Source organism: Hyperolius riggenbachi, chromosome 6 (genome assembly GCF_040937935.1).
Source record: "Hyperolius riggenbachi isolate aHypRig1 chromosome 6, aHypRig1.pri, whole genome shotgun sequence".
NCBI lineage: Eukaryota > Metazoa > Chordata > Amphibia > Anura > Hyperoliidae > Hyperolius > Hyperolius riggenbachi.
Window position 1 is genome coordinate 350,004,780 of NC_090651.1, and position 18,723 is coordinate 350,023,502.

The following is an 18,723-nucleotide window of genomic DNA, read 5'->3' on the forward strand; positions in this document are numbered from 1 at the left end:
ATTAGTGGCACTAGCCAATAATCACCCTCACAAACCAACCATCACCACTGCCAACAGAGCCATCATCCCTCCAATCTAGCATTTGTCCCACTAGCAATCACCCTCACAAACCTACCATCATCACCACTGCCAACCCAGCCATCATCTCTCCAATCCAGCATTTGTCTCACTAACTAGCAATCATCCTCACAAACCAACCATCACCACTGCCAACTGAGCCATCATCTCTCCAATCCAGCATTTGTCTCACTAACTAGCAATCACCCTCACAAACCTACCATCATCACCACTGCCAACCCAGCCATCATCCTTCCAATCCAGCATTTGTGGCACTAGCCAATAATCACCCTCACAAACCAACCATCACATTGACTGCCAACCCAGCCATCATCACCCAATCTAGCATTTGTCCCACTTACCAGCAATCACCCTCACAAACAATCCAACCGTTACTCTTTGCCTGGATTTATTATGTGTATTTTTATGGGTGCCCCCACAAGTCTTGGTATCAGAAGTGGCATTTGCAAGCAGATCATGACAATCTGCAGTAACAGCGGATAGATAAATCTTCTACAGAATGCCTTATTAAATATGAAATGGCTTCACTGTTCCAAATTTTTCGAAATATATGATCTTGTTCTTTTTTATGTATATCGGTTGTGGTTTTATTTAATTCTTCTAGTAACATCCACGGAACTTTTCTATTACAGCAAGTAGCATTTCACCCAGCGGACTGAACTACTGATCCTTTGGAGCAGGAGGTGGTGCCCCCGGAGGCTGGGCAATGGATTGAATTTGCACTGGTCTATAGCAATAGATAGTGGCGCTGTTTGCACGTCTGGAAGAAGATGGCGTCATTGGTTGTCGTGTGGCCAGAGGCCCACAAGAGTTGGAGTATTTGTGGTGGAACACAACGCGAGGGATGTCTCAAGGCTTCCTGTGATGGACAGTTATTCATCGCACCAAGTTCTTCCAAAATGCATACTCCAGTTTGGGACATTTCAGAAAAAGACGTTATTAGCAGAAAGCACATCACTACTGAGGACAACGTGGATGTCATCAGCTTTACTGAGTGCCTGATTGTAAGCTTACCAGAACAGTTCCATGCGTGATGTCTTATTGAAAGCACAAACCCAAAGCACAAAGCAGAATGAGGGTACCCGTAGCCTTCTCACCCTGCATCACCTGTCTCTTATTCTGGCCTTATTATTTACAAATTGCTCCTCACACTTAGCCAACCACCTCCACCCAAAGCTATCACTCCAGTCCTGTGAGGCAGATGCCAAGTTCAGTCACATGCTGGCTTCTTGTGTCTCTTCAGGCCCCCTTGGCAGGTTCCTCCCTGCAGAATTTCCAGACCCACCCAGCCCATCTAACTGTTCTGGGAAGGGAGGGGAACCAAATGTAATATAGGGGAGAAGGGTACACAAACTGCTGCAAGGAAAGCTCACCAACCATTGTAGGAAAACAGAAACTTCTCATCTTAGCATTGTGGGAGGGGAGGTGATACGAACTACTCCAGTGAAATTTCACTATTACGGGAGGGGAGCGAACGCAAACTGCCAAAGGGCAATTTCACCATTGTGGGAGGGTTTGAGACACAAACTACTGCAAGGAAATCTCACCAATGTAGGGAAACACAAACTACTCATCTCATCCTTGTGGGAGGGTAGGAGACACAAAGCTCTGCAGGGAAATCTTGTCATTGTAGGAGGGCTGGAAACGCAAACCATTGCAAGGAAATCTCACCAGTGTGGAGGAGGAGGAGACACAAATTGCTGTGGGGAAATCTCACCATTGTAGGAGGGCAGGAGACACAAACCACTGCAAAGAAATATTGTCATTGTAGGAGGGCAGGAAACAAAAACCACTGCAGGGAAATCTCACCATTGTGGAAGGGGTGGAGACACAAACTGCTGTAGGTAACTCTCACCATTGTAGAAGGGCAGGAGACACAAACCACTGCAGGGATATCTCACCATTGTGGGAGGGGATGATACACAAACAGGGAAATCTCACTATTGTAGGAGGGGAGGAGACACAAACTATTGCAGGGAGATCTCATCATTGTGGGAGGAGAGAAGACGCAAACTATTGAAGGGAAATTTCACCATTGTTAAAAGGGAGGAGACGCAAACTAATGCAGGGAAATCTTAGCATTGTTGGAGGGGAGGAAAGACAAACTACTACAGGCAGAGAGATCTCATTATTGTGCGAGGAGAGAAGACACAAACTACTGCAGGGACATTCCACCATTGTGGGAGGGGAGGAGACACAAACCACTGCAGGTACATCTCACCATTGTGGGAGGGGAGGAGATGCAAACTACTGCAGGGAAATCCCACCATTGTGGGAGGGGAGGAGACACAAACTACTGCAGGGAGATCCCACCATTGTAGGAGGGAAGGAGACACAAACTATTGCAGGGAAATCCCACCATTGTGGGAGGGAAGGAGACACAACTACTGCAGGGAAATCCCACCATTGTGGGAGGGAAGGAGACACAAACTATTGCAGGGAAATCCCACCATTGTGGGAGGGGAGGAGACACAAACTATTGCAGGGAAATCCCACCATTGTGGGAGGGGAGGAGACACAAACTATTGCAGGGAAATCTCACCATTGTAGGAAGGGAGGAGACACAGACTACTGCAGGGGAATCTCGCCATCCTGAGAGGGAAGGAGACACAAAGTAATGCAGAGGAATTACACCATTGTGGCATGGAGGAGACACAAAGCTCTTGGACTAACCCTGCCATTTCCTTTACACACACAAACAGCATGATATGATTTGACCCTTTATGCAATAATCCCAGTAGCTCCACCTCTCCATAATGAGAGGGGCGGGGCTGTAACCTCATTAGTAGCAGTATGTATGATCGGAAATCTGTACTTTATCTCTTCCTCATCTCAGGCTGGATGTGACCATCAGATCTCTACATTGCTGCATGTTCCAACCTGAAGGGGTCTCGTTTTATCGGAGCATGTATTGTCTTTATTTCAGGGAGAGTTGGATTATATTCCTGTTATTTTATCATTTCAGTTAATTATGATGGATGTCGCTGAGTCACTAGAGTAATAAAGAAGCAGCAATATTCACATGTTTTATATGCAGCCTCCAGTACTTGTGTCTTTGTCGTGTTCTGCCCTCCTGGTTGGTGCAATCCCAAGGACCAATCGGCGGTCGCCGAGTGTCTCACCACTGCTGGTCAAATCTGGGACTACAACTCCCAGCATCACTGGTGGGTTTCTCTGTGCTGTGCAGGGCATCCTGAAAGTTGTAGTTTCGCATAAAGGGCCCTTTTCCACTAGCCGCGATCCGCTGGATGGCTGGCGTTTTGCTGATCGCTAGTGCTCTATGATTTACACTGATGAGGATCAAACAATCCGAAACAGTCTGTATGCATGTTGGATTATTATGGCTCTGAACAATTTAACAAGCTGACACATCATTGCATTCCAGCGGTTCTGGAGGTGTGTTTAGCTTCTAAGGGTACAATGGTTAATTTGCATATATTCAGCAGTGATGCACTGGGAGACATCTCAAGCTCACTCCACTCTGAATTATCGCAAATTCTTTCTGTTTTAAGAAAGCAAACTTTTGTTTTTCTTAACATTTTAGTAAGGGGGCTTTTAGGACCATTGTAGCCCCTCACACACTCCAATGAGTTCTGGGTCACCATCAGCTTGCTGGTTAGTCTGTGATTTACATGTAAATCACGGTGCACCTTTTCCATTAACGCAATTCTATTTTTCCCCGAGCGCAATCATAGTGCTGCACGATTATTGCCGTGATTGCGTTTCGCTCCCAACGGTGAACATCGCAATCACGTTGAGTTAAAAAAATCAACTTTTGCAAGCACAAACGTATTTGCGATTGCGCTTGCAGGTGGAAAACAAGCCGGAAAGTGGACCTGAACTCTTGCACAGGACAGAAGGAAAGCATAGAGAAATGCACCCTGTATGTATTTAGAGAGTTTAGCCTGTCAAATTCCCCCTTTTCTGTGACCAATCACAAGTTGTAACTTAATCTCTCAGCTGTGTCAGCTGGCTGCCTCGGCAGGGCAGCTAATTGGTAAACACAAGATGTTAACACTATGTCTGCTTCCATGAAAGCAGGAAGTAGACACTGCAGAATTATTGCAGGAGTTGTAGCAGCTGCAACAAAGAAATGTTTTTCTTTAAAGGTTATTATGCTGTTGCTTATCTTTTAGAGCATAGAGAAAGTTCTGAGTTCAGGTCCGCTTTAATGAATGATGGAGAATCTGTTATGGTAAATCGAAATCTATGAATGGTATTTTCTGGCTGAACTCGACGGGCGGATGTCTTTTTTTTTCAACCCAATTAACTACGTAATTATAAATGGTTATTTTAAAAACAGAGTTTAGGGTTAGGCAGGACCGGCACTTCCATAGAGGCATAGGGGGCAATTGCCCCAGGGCACCAGAGCCTGTAGGGCTCCCCCCCCCCCAAAGGTGCTCCCCTTCCCTCCAGCTATGGTGACCATAGCCGGATTTCAGGCATGGTTACAAAGGCTATGGCCTAGGGCACCAGGAAAGCAAGGGGCGGGCTGTGGGCAGCAGCATTTAGCCAGCCGAACATTCATCCTGCTGGATAGAGTCTGCACATAGCGGTGGGCGGCTACCAACAGCCGGATCAGGCACTCAGGGGATGAAGGGGCACTGAACACGCTCCCCATACAGTGATCTCTAAATTGCCTGTCACTTACCAAATGTGCCACTCACCAAGGATCTTACAATCTAATCTCTGCCATCATGTCACTAACTGTCCTCAGAGGAGTTTACAATCTAATCCCTGTCATCATGTCACTAACTGTCCTCAGAGGAGTTTATAATGTAATCCCTGCCGTCATGTCACTAACTGTCCTCAGATGAGTTTACAATCTAATCCCTGCCATCATGTCACTAACTGTCCTCAGAGGAGTTTATAGTGTAATCCCTGCCATCATGTCACTAACTGTCCTCAAATGAGTTTACAATCTAATCCCTGCCACCATGTCACTAACTGTCCTCAGAGGAGTTTATAATGTAATCCCTGCCATCATGTCACTAACTTTCCTCAGAGGAGCCTACAACCTAATCCAGTGGTCCTCAAACTAAGGCCCGTGGGCCGAATGTGGCCCCCTGAGGCTTTTTTACCGGCACCCCATGCACAAAATGTATTACTTATAGATGCGGTCAGCTACATCTTTAAATATTGGTGGTCCACATATGGAATAGCAGTGCTGGCACCACCCATCCACATGGAAGCCAGAAAGCAGTAATTCGCTGGTTTCCAATCAAATTCCACATGAGGTGACACTGCTGTCCACTTGGACTGTAGGTTGTGACCTGGGTATGCTTCACTGTCTGGCCCGAAAAGACTTCTACATCATCTTATGTATACTCCGGCCCCCCAGGTGTCTGAAGTATGTTGACCCGGCCCTCGACCCAAAACGTTTGGGGACCCCTGATCTAATCCCTTCCATGTTGGGGGTGGGGGAGTTTAAGATGCAGTCGGTCTGGGGGCAGCTGGTGATAGTGGGCCTTGGGCGGTAAAAATCCGGCCCTGATGGTGACCCATTATAGCAGGGATGCTGTGTGTACCCTCCATATAGGAAAATAAGGTGGTGAGTAATGGGAACCCCAAAAATGCTTTTTAGGGGACATTTTGACACCTTATGATAATGTGTGACCTCGGTGAGGGGGGATTGGGTCGGGTCTGGCAGCTCAGGGGCCCTGGGGTGATTTGGTGGCACGGTAGACCCCATTATAGCCAGAACCGGCCCTGGGCTCAGGGTTCTTTGGGTTAAATTAGAGGCTGTCAGTGAACTGCAGATCTGAAAAAATTAAACTAACTCACTGTGGATGAACGCGATATAATATAGAACGCAGATGTTTTCTCCGCATACTTGATATATAGTTTCCTAATTCCTATTGTGGGCCTGCAGGTTGTAGAACGTCCTCAGACTGCTCAGAGTTCTCCCCAGCACAGGCCTCAGGACACCCCTGCCCTCTGCAAAACTACTAACCGTGTCACTAATTAAATTCCCATTACAGACCGACGCCCAGGAACAGCCTGCAGCCCTGTTCTCTATGTATATTACTCTCATATAAGTAGAGAGGTATCGAGTCCATACACTAAGCACCATACTCCCCAACAGCTTTCTGAGATAGGAAAGACGCCCACCTTACTCGCCTCCACCACACCTCTAGCCACACCCCTGCCACGGACTCAGCCACGCATACCTGAAAGAAAATATAAGCAAAGGAGGTAGTTTTATAATCAAATTCACTTTGGTTGGGAGCAGGCATGTAACAATTGTGAAAAGTGTAAAGGTAGCCATACATCTAGTGATGTATGGGCAGATTCGAGCAAGAGACAAATCTCTCTATCTGATAAGAGAGAGAGATCTGTCAGATGCCCATACACTACAGGCCGATTCCCGCTCCATTTCATGCTGAAATCGATCCGGAACTGGCCTCGTGCGCCACATCCACCGGCTTGCTGCCCCGACACTGTGCCCATCTAATGTAAATGCCCCCCCCCCCCGTGCCCTGTGTAAAGTATACATTACCTGTCCCCTGCCTGCGCTTGTCCCTCACCGGCTTCCAGGATTCCTCCTACATACATGCGTGTCCCACGTGGTTTCCTAGTAGGGGCAGGTGTGTGTGATGTCACATGTGTGCCCTTACTAGGAGACCACGAGGGGCATGCCTGTATGATGAGGCGAATGCGCCTGGAGCAGCTGAGGGACTAGCACAGGCTGCTGACAGGTAGTGTATTGTATGTAAGCGATTGACCTGCAATGCACCGCTATGGTCTGTTGATCGACCACTGCTCCTCCACTGACCCCAGGGCTGAGGCAGAGGCGAAAGAGGCTCCAGCCTCAGGGTGCAGTGTAGGAAGGGGGCGCACAACTCACCAGCTATCATTCCCTTGTGTTTGAAGCAGAGAGAAAAAAAGAGGATACATGGCAGTGACTGCAAGCCAGATAACTAGATATTAAGGTGTTGGGGAGGTTGTGGGCCCTGGGGCACCTAATAGCAATCAGTGTGTGACGGCTGGGGTGGGAGGGATGGAGGGGCGGACTTTGGTGTCACAGCCTTGGGAGCTGGAGGACCTCGTCCCGGCTCTGACTGACCCTGGTCAAATTCGAAATGATCAGACTTGTTGGGGCAGTCTGGCTCATTCAATTAAAGTGATAGAATCTGCCGAGAATCAAACTGCAAAATATGTGTGTGATTAACTTCAGATATGATGAGCTCCAGAGAGTTTGTAGGAGGGAGTTCCGGAGGGCTGGAGAAGCTTCTGAAAAGTCCTACAGGTGAGATTCATAATAGAAACACATACATGAATATGTACATATGTAATATACACAGTTATTTGTTATGTATGCAAGCGGCTGTTATCTGCGATAGTGTAAGGAGAGTCTGGCAGTGGGAGGGGCCGACGTCCGGGATTTGTAAGGCTCTTGGAGTGAGACATGACACTAATCCTCCGCCTCTTTGACACAAGTTATCCTGACGTTCTGTCACACATTCTGGCCAATTTGTGGCTTTTGATGTTGATATGAGCGTCGCGGACAAGTTGGCATAAACAGGTTGTGACAAGGCCCTCCCCGCTGCGCGCTGCCTCCCCCCTCCCAGGAGTGTCACACTGTCACTTCTAGCTCTGCAGTCACAGGGATGATGTATGTATAGATTTCACCATTCCCAATGCCCATTGCTGTGGCGGAGGTGTTGGGTGCGAGGCGTAGACCACCGGCACTTGTGGTCACAGCCATATTATGTAGGATTACATGCAGAGCCAGATCATCCACAAGGCAAACCTAGGCAGTTGCCTAGGGCCTGAAGAAAGTCTAGGGGCCTGGTGGATGCTAGATCCCACAAAATGTTTCTAAAGAAGCCAGGTGACCATCAGCGGAGGACAAAAATTGCTATCTTGCCAAGGATCCCATTTCATCTTAATTCCGTTCTGATTACGTCGGCCCATACTGTTATGCAAATATGGCTGCTTTGCTATAAAAAGATAATGGAAATAATGTGCCAACCGATTCTTCCCAGATCAGTGTAATTTCCTTATGGGATGGCAGAGGGCACTGCCAGGGCCAGTCTTAAAGGACACCCGAAGCGAAAATAAACGAATGAAATAAATGATTGTATCTATCTACCTTCTCCTAAAAATGACTTTTTAAGATATTCCACAGTTTTATTTTGTTTAAATCTACTTTTTAAGTTTTTACTGTTTTATTGTTTTTGCTCAATGACACATTCATTGGAGTATGCCAGAGCTAAAATCTATGAACTATTGACCCTTTTTATCTCTTTCCAGCTCTCAGAAGTCATTTTCGGCTAGGAAAGTGTTTTATAGTTGGAATTTCTTATCAGTGAGGGTCACACTGTAGTCACTTCCTGTCTGAGTCAGGACTGAGTCAGCCACTTACATACTTGATATTTAACTCTTTCAGGCAGAAAAAAGGAAAAAAAGGAACACAGCATAGTTATTTGTGTGCTAGGCACTGTAAATACCCATGTCTATCTCATCATGTCACACGTCACTTCGGGTATCCTATAAAGCGGACTTGATCTCAGAACTTCCTGTCTGCTCTGAAAGATAAGCAACAGCATAATAACCTTTAAAGCAAAACATATCATTGATACAGCTGATACAAATCCTGCAATAAATCTGCAGTGTGTCCACTTCCTGCTTTAAGGGAAGCAAAAATAGGGTTAACATCCTGTGTTTACAAATTAACTGCTCTGCCGAGCTAACACAGCTTAGAGATCAAATTACAGTTGTGATTAGGCACAGATGAGGGGAAATTAGACAGGCTAAACTTTCTAAATACCTATCTTGCCAGAAGGTCAACAGGACTGCCAGGCAGCTGGCATAGTTTACAAGGAAATAAATATGGCAGCCTCCAAATCCAGCTTATCTCTGGTTCCCTTTAAAGGGAACCTTAACTGAGAGGGATATGGATGTTTCCTTTTAAACAACACCAGTTGCCTGGCAGTCCTGCTGATCTCTTTGGGCCTTGGCTGCAGTAGTGGCTGAATCACACACCTGAAACAAGCGTGCAGCTAGTCCAGTCTGACTTCAGTCAGAGCACCTGATCCGCATGCTTGTTGACGGGCTGTGGCTAGACACAGGATCAGCAGGAGAGTCTATTATTTTAAAAAGAAAAATCCACATCCTTCTCAGTTTAGGTTCCCTTTAACCTTCCTGGCGGTAAGCCCGAGCTGAGCTCGGGCTATGCCGCGTAGGAAGATATCTCAGCCCCTGGTGGGGCGATTTGCTCCATTTAAAATGCTGTACGCGCAGCTAGCACTTTGCTAGCCGCGCGTACAGCTTGATCGCCACCTCTCTGTGGCGATCGCCCGCACGCAGCGGCGCAAGAGGCCCCCCCCCCCCCCCGCCAGAGCCCTGCGCTGCCCGGACCAGTGAGTTCCGGGCAGCGCTATGGACTGGATCGGAGGCGTCTGACGTCAGCTGACGTCCATGACGTCATTCCGATTGTCGCCATGGCGACAGGAGAAGCCAAACAGGGGAGCGCGTTATATACGCGTTCCCCTGTTTGCTATGGATGCCGGCGACGATCGCACTAGAGGGACACATGCGCCCTCTAGTGGTGTTTCATGTAGCTACCACTCTGGTAGCTTTACATCAGGGGTCTCAAACTCAATTTACCTGGGGGCCGCAGGAGGCAAAGTCAGAATGAGGCTGGGCCGCATAAGGAATTTCACAATCGCGGCGCATCGCCGCCTCTCCCCGCCCCTCTCACTCTTCCTTCACAGAGAGTGGCGGGGAGAGGCGGCGATCCGTGCGGCGATTGACGTCAGGAGGGGCAAAGCTGAAGCTGAAAGCTCTGCCCCTTCCAGGAAATGCCGTCGGATTGCCCCCCGGGTGATTTGGGGGCTCTGCAGCCCTCGTTTAGCAGCGGGGATGCAGCGGATTACTTGGGAGCACTGAAGCGAACTATAAGGAAGCTTTTGCCGGCGAGGGCCACAAAATATTGTATCGAGGGCCGCAAATGGCTCGCGAGTTTGAGACCCCTGCTTTACATGAAACAAAAAAAAAATAAAAAAATAGGGATTTTTGCCTATATGGCAAAAAAAAAATTAACCGCCAGGAGGGTTAAGGAAAGTCAGAAGACCTGATGTGTTCCAGGATAGTGACTGTAACCAGAGGACCAGCATGGGAAGCCGTAGAAGGTCTGGCATAGCAGCCTCCATGTTTCTCCCATCAGAAGGGGCAGTGGAGGGAATATGGGAATGGAGTCGCAGCTCTGTGCGATGTTGTGTGCTGCGTGCAAGTCTCTGCGGAGCCCCTGTGACAGGTGCTGCTGGCCGCGTCCCACATGTGACCCCCCCAAGGCACATACTTTCCACCATCATAATAAAACACTGACTCTTGGATATAAATTCAGCGCTCAGCAAGGCTGCAGGCGCTAATAAGAGATGGGACAATTCTCTTCATCTCTGCATAGGAACTGCAGCTCCGCACAATTCACACTGCCTACGCCAAGACCCCTGGCTGACATTGAACTTGGGGGGGGGGGGGCTGGTTCACATATCCACTGGTGGGGGAGGAGGGGGGGCAATACATATTGCCTGGCTGTCCTGCTGATCATCTGCCTCAAATACTGGATTCGCTGCATGCTTGTTTCAGGTGTGTGATTCAGACACTACTGCAGCCAAAGAGGTCAGAAGGATGCCAGGCAACTAGTATTGTTTAAAGGAAATAAATATGGCAGCCTCCATGCGCTTCTGACTTCAGGTGCACTGTAAAGTGGTGTTATACTCAAATTTAATCTATGGTCTAAAGCAGGGGTCTCAAACTCGTGGCCCGCGGGCCATTTGCGGCCCTCGATACAATATTTTGTGGCCCGCGCCGGCAAAAGCAAAAGAGACACGGAAGCGAACTATTTTTGCCTATTTTACCTTATAGGTCGCTTCAGTGCTCCCAAGTAATCCGGGACATCCATCCCTGCCGCTAAACGAGGGCTGCAGAGCCCCCAAATCCCCAGGGCAAACATCCACTACTGCGCAGAGGGGCAGAGCTTCCAGCTGTAGCTCTGCCCCTCCTGACGTCAATCGCCGCACAGATCGCCGCCTCTCCCCGCCCCTCTCTGTGAAGGAAGAGTGAGAGGGGCGGGCAGAGGCGGCGATCCGCCGCGATTGACGTCAAGAGGGGCAAAGCTGAAGCTGAAAGCTCTGCCCCTTCCAGGAAATGCCGGCAGATTGCACCCCGGGCGATTTGAGGGCTCTGCAGCCCTCGTTTTGCGGCGGGGACACGTGAAATCCCTTATGCGGCCCAGCCTCATCCTGACTTTGCCTCCTGCGGCCCCCAGGTAAATTGAGTTTGAGACCCCTGGTCTAAAGCCTCATCTACACGTGTAGATGAGGCTCCGATGTGTGTTATCAATCGAGCCGCTGATGCAGCTCGATTGATAAGATCCGACAGGACGGATCTCCCCACTGCCGATTCCCTGCTCGCTCCCCGCGAGGGGACAATGGCAGGGAATCGAGCGGAAGATAAGCGGCGCGGGGACGAGCGGGTATCGAATCCGGCGCATGCGCGGGCGCGGAAGAGGCGATCCGGCGGCTAATCGAGCCGCCGGATCGGAGCCTCATCTACGCGTGTAGATGAGGCTTAAAAGTATTAACCACAGCATAACATTAACAGTTCAAACCATCTTTTTCAAGGTACTGAAAGGTAACTCAAGCATTTTTTTAGCTGCTAATTTATAAGCTTGGCTTTGCAACCAGCGTTATCAGATCATGTTGGAAGTGTGATAAATTGTGTAAACAAGGAAGAAAAGTGTTTGCTTTACCCAGGGGGAAGTAGATAACTTTCCTTTATTTGTTCACTAATTACATAATTAGGGGGTCTGATAATTTGTCCTGCCACCAGCAATATCAGTTAGGGCCGGTTCATATCGCGCAATTACGCGATTGCGCAAACGCGGCATTCCAATCCCGATTTTCCTCACTGTCTCTAGCAAAATTAACTTTGCTGATGGTGGTCGGGGGTGGGGGGGGGGGGGGGGCGGGGGGATCGATATGGGGAAACGGATCCAATTAACCTGTAATCAGATCCGGTTTCACGGATGCGTTTGCCACTATAACGCAAGTGTGAACTGGGTCTAACTCACAAAATGAAGTACAATCAGCAGCCCCTGCTGGAGTATTCCAGCATGTCTGGGGGGAGGGGCTATGTGGCCACATCATCATACACTGATCAGCTCCAAAAGCATGTGAGGGGCGGGTCTAAAGGTGGGTACACACGTCAGATAAAAGTCTTTGGAAAATGAAAGATCACAGACCAATTTTACCCCCTTTCATGTAGTAGGAGAGCCATACCTACACAGTCTATTCTATGGAGCTGAACTCCCCATCAGATAAAAATCTTTGCAAGATGCTGCACACAAAGACCGCTGTACACATTCAACAGATCAGTATCTGCAAAAGATCTGTTCCTGCAAAAGATCCATTCCTGCAAAACGCATTCATAGTCTATGATATCTGCAGATCTCATACACACCTTGTTTAAAGCAGGCCATACACTGGCTCGATTCCCGGCCGTTTCGACAGCAGATTCGATCCTGGGATCGAATCTGCTGCCAATCGTTCGCGGTAAATGCAGCCGCCGATCCGATTTCCTCCCGAAATCGGATCGGTCCGTCGATCGCGCCGTGCGGGAAATTACCCTCGATCGCCCGCGGGTAAAGTGCGCATCGCTAGCGGCGGCCGACCCGATCAAGTATACATTACCTGAGGCTGGCTCCCGGGCGTCTTCTCCGTGCTGCACGGCTCTGTTCCGGCTCCATCCATCCCGGCGCTTCCTGGGTCACTGCCGTGACCAGGAAGTTCAAATAGAGGGCGCTCTATTTGAACTTCCTGGTCACGGAGTAACACAGGAAGCGCCGTAATGGATCCGGAACAGAGCCGTGCAATGCGGAGAAGATGCCCGGGAGCCAGCCTCAGGTAATGTATACGGGGGGGGGGGGGGGACAGGCGGCAGGAGCAGCTCAGCAGATGGTGAATCGGTTTCAGGCTGAAATCGATTCACAATCTGTTTGCAGTAAAGGCAGCCATACGATCCCTCTCTGATCAGATTCGATCAGATAGGGATCTGTCAGCTGGTCGATCTAATGGCACATCGACCAGTGTATGGCCACCTTAACGGACAATTATCTGCAGATCAGATCCACCAGGTTGGATCTTCAGATAATTGTCTGATCTGCAGATGAATGTCCATTAAACAAGGTGTGTATGATGATCTGCAGATCTCATAGACTATGAATGCAATTTGCAGGAATGGATCTTTTGCAGGAACAGATCTTTTGCAGATACTGATCTGTTGCATGTGTACAGCGGTCTGTGTGTGCAGCATCTTGCAAAGATTTCTATCTGATGGGGAGTTCAGCTTCATAGAATAGACTGTGTAGAGTATGGCTCTCCTACTACATGAAAGGGGGTAAAATTGGTCTGTGATCTTTCATTTTCCAAAGACGTTTATCTGACGTGTGTACGCACCTTAAGACTAGGCTGGTGGAACTGAACAAGCCTGCAGAAAAAGTGGTCTCCTGGCTGAGGATAGATCCACGAGGAGGTATTCCAGCACATGCACAACATTCTGCTCTTGGATACAGGCATCATCAGCAGTTCTGGGGGTGAAATTGTGCTGTTTGTAATGTGTTTGTTACTTTTGACAAAGACATACAGTAAATTTACTCCGTTATCTAGGGTGAAAATAGACATGCATCCAGCAAACTTAACCAATTGAGCCTTACTGCAACTCAATGCAGAGGAAAGAATAGTGTCAAGGGAAGAACTATCTCCTGACTGGATCATGGTATCACCTTCCTTCATCTAGCAATCATAACTGTGGATTCTCTTCAATGCAAGGAAAGCATCCAAGCCCCTTCTTAAATGCAGATACAGAATTTGCCATAACTACCTCCTGCAGTAAGATATTCCCCATCTTAAACAATCACACTATAGCTGCGCCAATATTCTTTATCACCGTTTGTGATCCAAGGAATTCCTAAAAATAAAAACACAGCAGACCAGGCCTTCTCATAGTGAGTATTGTCTCATCAGTGACACCCTTGTGCAATCGCACACACTGCGTGAGGGATAAAGGTACTGTCACCAGGGTAGATGGGGATCACACGCCCCCCCCTTTCCTTCCCTGCTCACCAGAAAATTTCTTGTCAGTACTGCATATCACAAAGCATCCATGCCGTTTAAGAACCTTAAAAACATCAAGCGTATTCACATAGCATAAAACCGCTTTAATAGGCTCCCAATGGCCCCCAAATTAAAACTGCGTACATAAAATTTTCTTATATTAGCATATCACAATACCACATCGCCGCCAGCTCCGGTCACCTCTCACACGCCCAGGCCGCGTCTCCTCCGATCAGTGGTAGTACAGCGTGCGTCCTCCAAGCTCCGCCCTACGCGTTTCGTCACGTGCCAAGTTGTGACTCATCAGGGTGAATACGCTTGATGTTTTTAAGGTTCTTAAACGGCATGGATGCTTTGTGATATGCAGTACTGACAAGAAATTTTCTGGTGAGCAGGGAAGGTAAGGGGGGGGGGGGGGGGGGGGGGGCGTGTGATCCCCATCTACCCTGGTGACAGTACCTTTATCCCTCACGCAGTGTGTGCGATTGCACAAGGGTGTCACTGATGAGACAATACTCACTATGAGAAGGCCTGGTCTGCTGTGTTTTTATTTTTAGGAATTCCTTGGATCACAAACGGTGATACAGAATATTGGCGCGGCTATAGTGTGATTGTTTACGTGACTGGGACTTGTCTCTGTGCATAGTCAGCAGCCTATCAAGGAAAGTGAGGACTGAGCACAACATCACGGTGAAAATATTCCCCATCTTAACCACTCCTTTCCTCCATACACAGTTTATGTCCTCTTGTCCTTTGTATGAGGCGAGGGATAAAAAAAGCTAATTGGCCAAGCCTTTACAGTTATGCTCATAAGTGTGTATACCCTGGCAGAATTTGTGATTTCTTAACCATTTTTCGTAGAATATGAATGATAACACACAGGGCCGGGCCGAGGCATAGGCTGGAGAGGCTTCAGCCTCAGGGCGCAGTGTAGGAGAGGGCGCACAATTCATTCAGCTGTCATTCCTAATTGTGTTTGAAGCAGAGAGAAATAAGAAAAGGGGATACATGGCAGTGACTGCAAGCCAGATAACTAGATATTTAGGTGTTGGGGAGGTTGTGGGCCCTGTGGCACCTCTTAGTCTAATAACAATCAGTGTGTGACGGCTGGGGTGGGAGGGATGGAGGGGCGCATTTTGCTGTCTCAGCCTTGGGTGCTGGAGGACCTTGTCCCGCCTCTGATAACACAAAAACGTTTCTTTCGCTCATGGGCCCATATACAATTAACTTTTTTTCTTGAGTTCTCTCCAAAGTTGATATTTTGAAACGTGTCAATAAAATGCCTTTTAAACAACCAGCAAGCAAGAAATTACTCAAAATAATTTTGAAAGTACTTTTTCCACCTACTTGTTGGTACTTTTTTTTAACTGCAAAGTGCTGAAAAGTTATTTAAAATAGAAGATGAAAAAAATCTCCTAGAAGAAAACTCAGGAGAAAAAGATAATAGCATATGGCACATGGTTTGAATACTGCTGATTGGCATTCTCATCTCAATTCCTTGGATATTTTCTTATATCCCTTTCCTGTTTTAGAGCTGGTGCACACCGAGCGGCTTTTTGGGCGTTTTCAGATCCGCTTGCGGCTGCGGATCTGCTTGGTCAATGTATCTCAATGGGGTGGTGCACACCAGAGCGGGGGGCGTTTTGCAGAAACGAAAAATGCCTGGGTGAGGCATTTTTTGGATTGCGGGTGCGTTTCTGCCTCAATGTTAAGTATAGGAAAAACGCAAACCGCTCTGAAAAACGCCTGTTCAGAGCAGTTTTGCAGGCGTTTTTGTTACAGAAGCTGTTCAGTAACAGCTTTACTGTAACAATATATGAAATCTACTATACTGAAAACCGCAGCAGCAATCCGCAAAACGCTGCAAAACGCCTCATAAAAAAAAAAAAGCGTTTAAAAATCTGCTAGCATTTTGCGGATCTGCTTGCGGTTTTTGGTGTGCACCAGCCCTTATACAGTTCAACTACCTTTTCCCACAGATCCTTTGACTTTTGTTTGAAACTCATTGACCTTTTATACACCATCACTAATTATAAGCAAACAGATCACAGGTGAAGATGGTTACCTGGCGGTCTATTAAAACCACCAGGATGGCGGCGCAGCACTTTTTTTTATTTATTTATTTTTAAATCATGTAGCTAGCCTAGCGCTAGCTACATGATAGCCGCTGTGCAGCGGCATCCCCCCACCCCTTCCGATTGCCTCCGGCGATCAGAGCAAACAGGAAATCCCATTCAGAACGGGATTCCCTGCTTGGCTTTCCCCGTCTCCATGGCGACAATTGGGATGACGTCATCGATGTCATCCACGTCATGGCGTCTGCGGGAGTCCCGATCCACCCCTTAGCGCAGCCTGGCGGTGATTGGCCAGGCTGCGCAAGGGGTCTCGGGGGGGGCCTCTAACGCGGCGGGTAGTGGCGAATCGTCGCGGAGTGGCGGCGATCGGCTTGTACACGCAGCTAGCATAGTGCTAGCTACGTGTAACAAAGCAAAAAGTGTGGAAATTGGCACACCAAGGGCTGAGAAATCCTCCGCGGCGGCTTAGCCCGAGCTCAGCTCGGGCTTACCACTTAGGAGGTTAATAGCCATTAAACCAGTAAGTGTCAGGTTGTGTGCATGTTATCCGACCAAATCACCAGGGTATGTTAACTTTTGATCAAGGTCATTTGGGTAGTTGGTGTAGTGATTATGATGTAAAAAGAGTACTTGTTTGACAATAAATGGCTTCAGCCACCCACTAAGTGGTGAGAGAAAAGTTTTTGTGTTATCATTCCTGTTCTATTACTGTAGTTTAAAAAAATCATACATTCTGCCAGGGTATGTAAACTTATGAGCACAACTGTATGTTGCCCTTGGATGTATTTATACCATACCACACAGCAGCACCAGGGGCACCACACGGAAGTACCACAGGGTACAAGTATACCCAACGGCAGTACCAGGGGGCACCACCACAATACCCAACTATACCAGGGCGGCGCCACTACATCATACGGAAGTACCAGGGCATACCACTATACCCAACGGCAGTACCAGAGCGGCACCACTACACCATGTGGCACGTTTCCTCCCACATCCCAAAAACATACAGATAAATTAATTGGTTTCCCCCCCTAAAAATTGGCCCTAGAGCACAATGGACCTATGACTATGGTAGGATTAAATAGTTAGCTCCTCTGAGGACAGCCAGTGACAGGACTATGTATTTTCTAAAGTGCTGCAGAAGATGTCAGAGCTATATAAATACATAATAATAATAATATGGCAGGACATGAGTGCTGTAGAAGATGTCAGTGCTACATAAATAAATAATAATAATAATATAGTGCGCCAGTACTCTATGACAATGGTAGGGCTTTACAAATCAATAATAATTATAATTAGATTGTGAGCTCCTCTGAGGACTGTTGATATGACTACTGTACAGTATGTACTCTGTAAAGTGCTGCAGAAGATGTCAGTGCTAATAAATAAAAATAATAATGATATAGTGTGCCAGTACTTTATGACAATGGTAGGGCTTTACAAATCAATAATAATTAGATTGTGAGCTTCCCTGAGGACTGTTGATATAACCACTATATGTACTCTGTAAAGTGCAGCAGAAGATGTTAGTGCTATACAAATACATAATAATGATATGGTAGGATGTTAAACTATGACTGTGGCAGGGGTTAGATTGTGAGCTCCTCTGAGGACAGACAGGGACATAACTATGTACCCTGTACCGTGCTGCAGAAGATGTCAGTGCTATCTACATACATAATAATAACAATATGGTAGGACATTAGACTATAAGTATGGTAGGATTAGATTGTGAGCTCCTCTGAGGACAGTTAGTGACATGACTATGTACTCTGTAAAGTGCTGCAGAAGATGTCAGTGCTATATAAATACATAATAATATTAATAATATGGTAGGACATTAGACTATGACTAGGGTAGGATTAGATTGTGAGCTCCTCTGAGGACAGTCAGTGACATGACTATGTACTCTGTAAAGTGCTGCAGATGATTTCAGTGCTATATAAATACATAATAATAATATGGTAGGACATTAGACTATGAGTATGGCAGGATTAGAGTGTGAGCTCATCGGAGGACAGTCAGTGACAGGACTATGTTCTCTGTACAGTGCTGCAGAAGATATCAGTACTATATACAGTAAATACATAAAAATAATATGGTGGGACATCAGCACCAAGGCCTGAGTGCAGAGGGGCCCTGTGATACCCATTCAGCACTCACATCCTGTGGCAGGGCCTGTGCAGTGATGTATGGCAGGGCACTGAGTGGGCAGGGGGGTGGGGGCAGACTCTCTGTTTGCTCACTGAGTCTCTTGTTTGCCTACAATAAAGCTTCTCAGACTGGTTTCTGGGATTCTCTGGCATCCTGACCCCTCTCACCCCCTCCGCAGAGGAAATGTAACCCTTTCCTGCCCAGGGGATGAGCCTCTCGCCCATCTGGCACTGTCAGGAGACCCCCCTGCCGCCCAGATGTGCAAACAGAATCTCCCTGTTATTTTG

At 47.6% G+C, this 18,723-nt stretch overlaps 1 protein-coding gene across 3 annotated transcripts in view; it reads left to right on the plus strand.

The window, feature by feature from the left end:
• The window catches only part of LOC137521836 (anoctamin-7-like), a 64,464-nt gene extending 61,356 nt beyond the window's left edge, over positions 1-3,108 (plus strand). For all 3 annotated transcript variants that reach the window (XM_068241619.1, XM_068241620.1, XM_068241621.1), the window contains one exon: positions 711-3,108. In XM_068241619.1, coding sequence (XP_068097720.1) covers positions 711-745 — 35 coding nt within the window. In that variant the 3' untranslated portion in view covers positions 746-3,108. The remainder of the gene's footprint in view (positions 1-710) is intronic.
• The last annotated feature ends 15,615 nt before the right edge of the window (positions 3,109-18,723 follow it).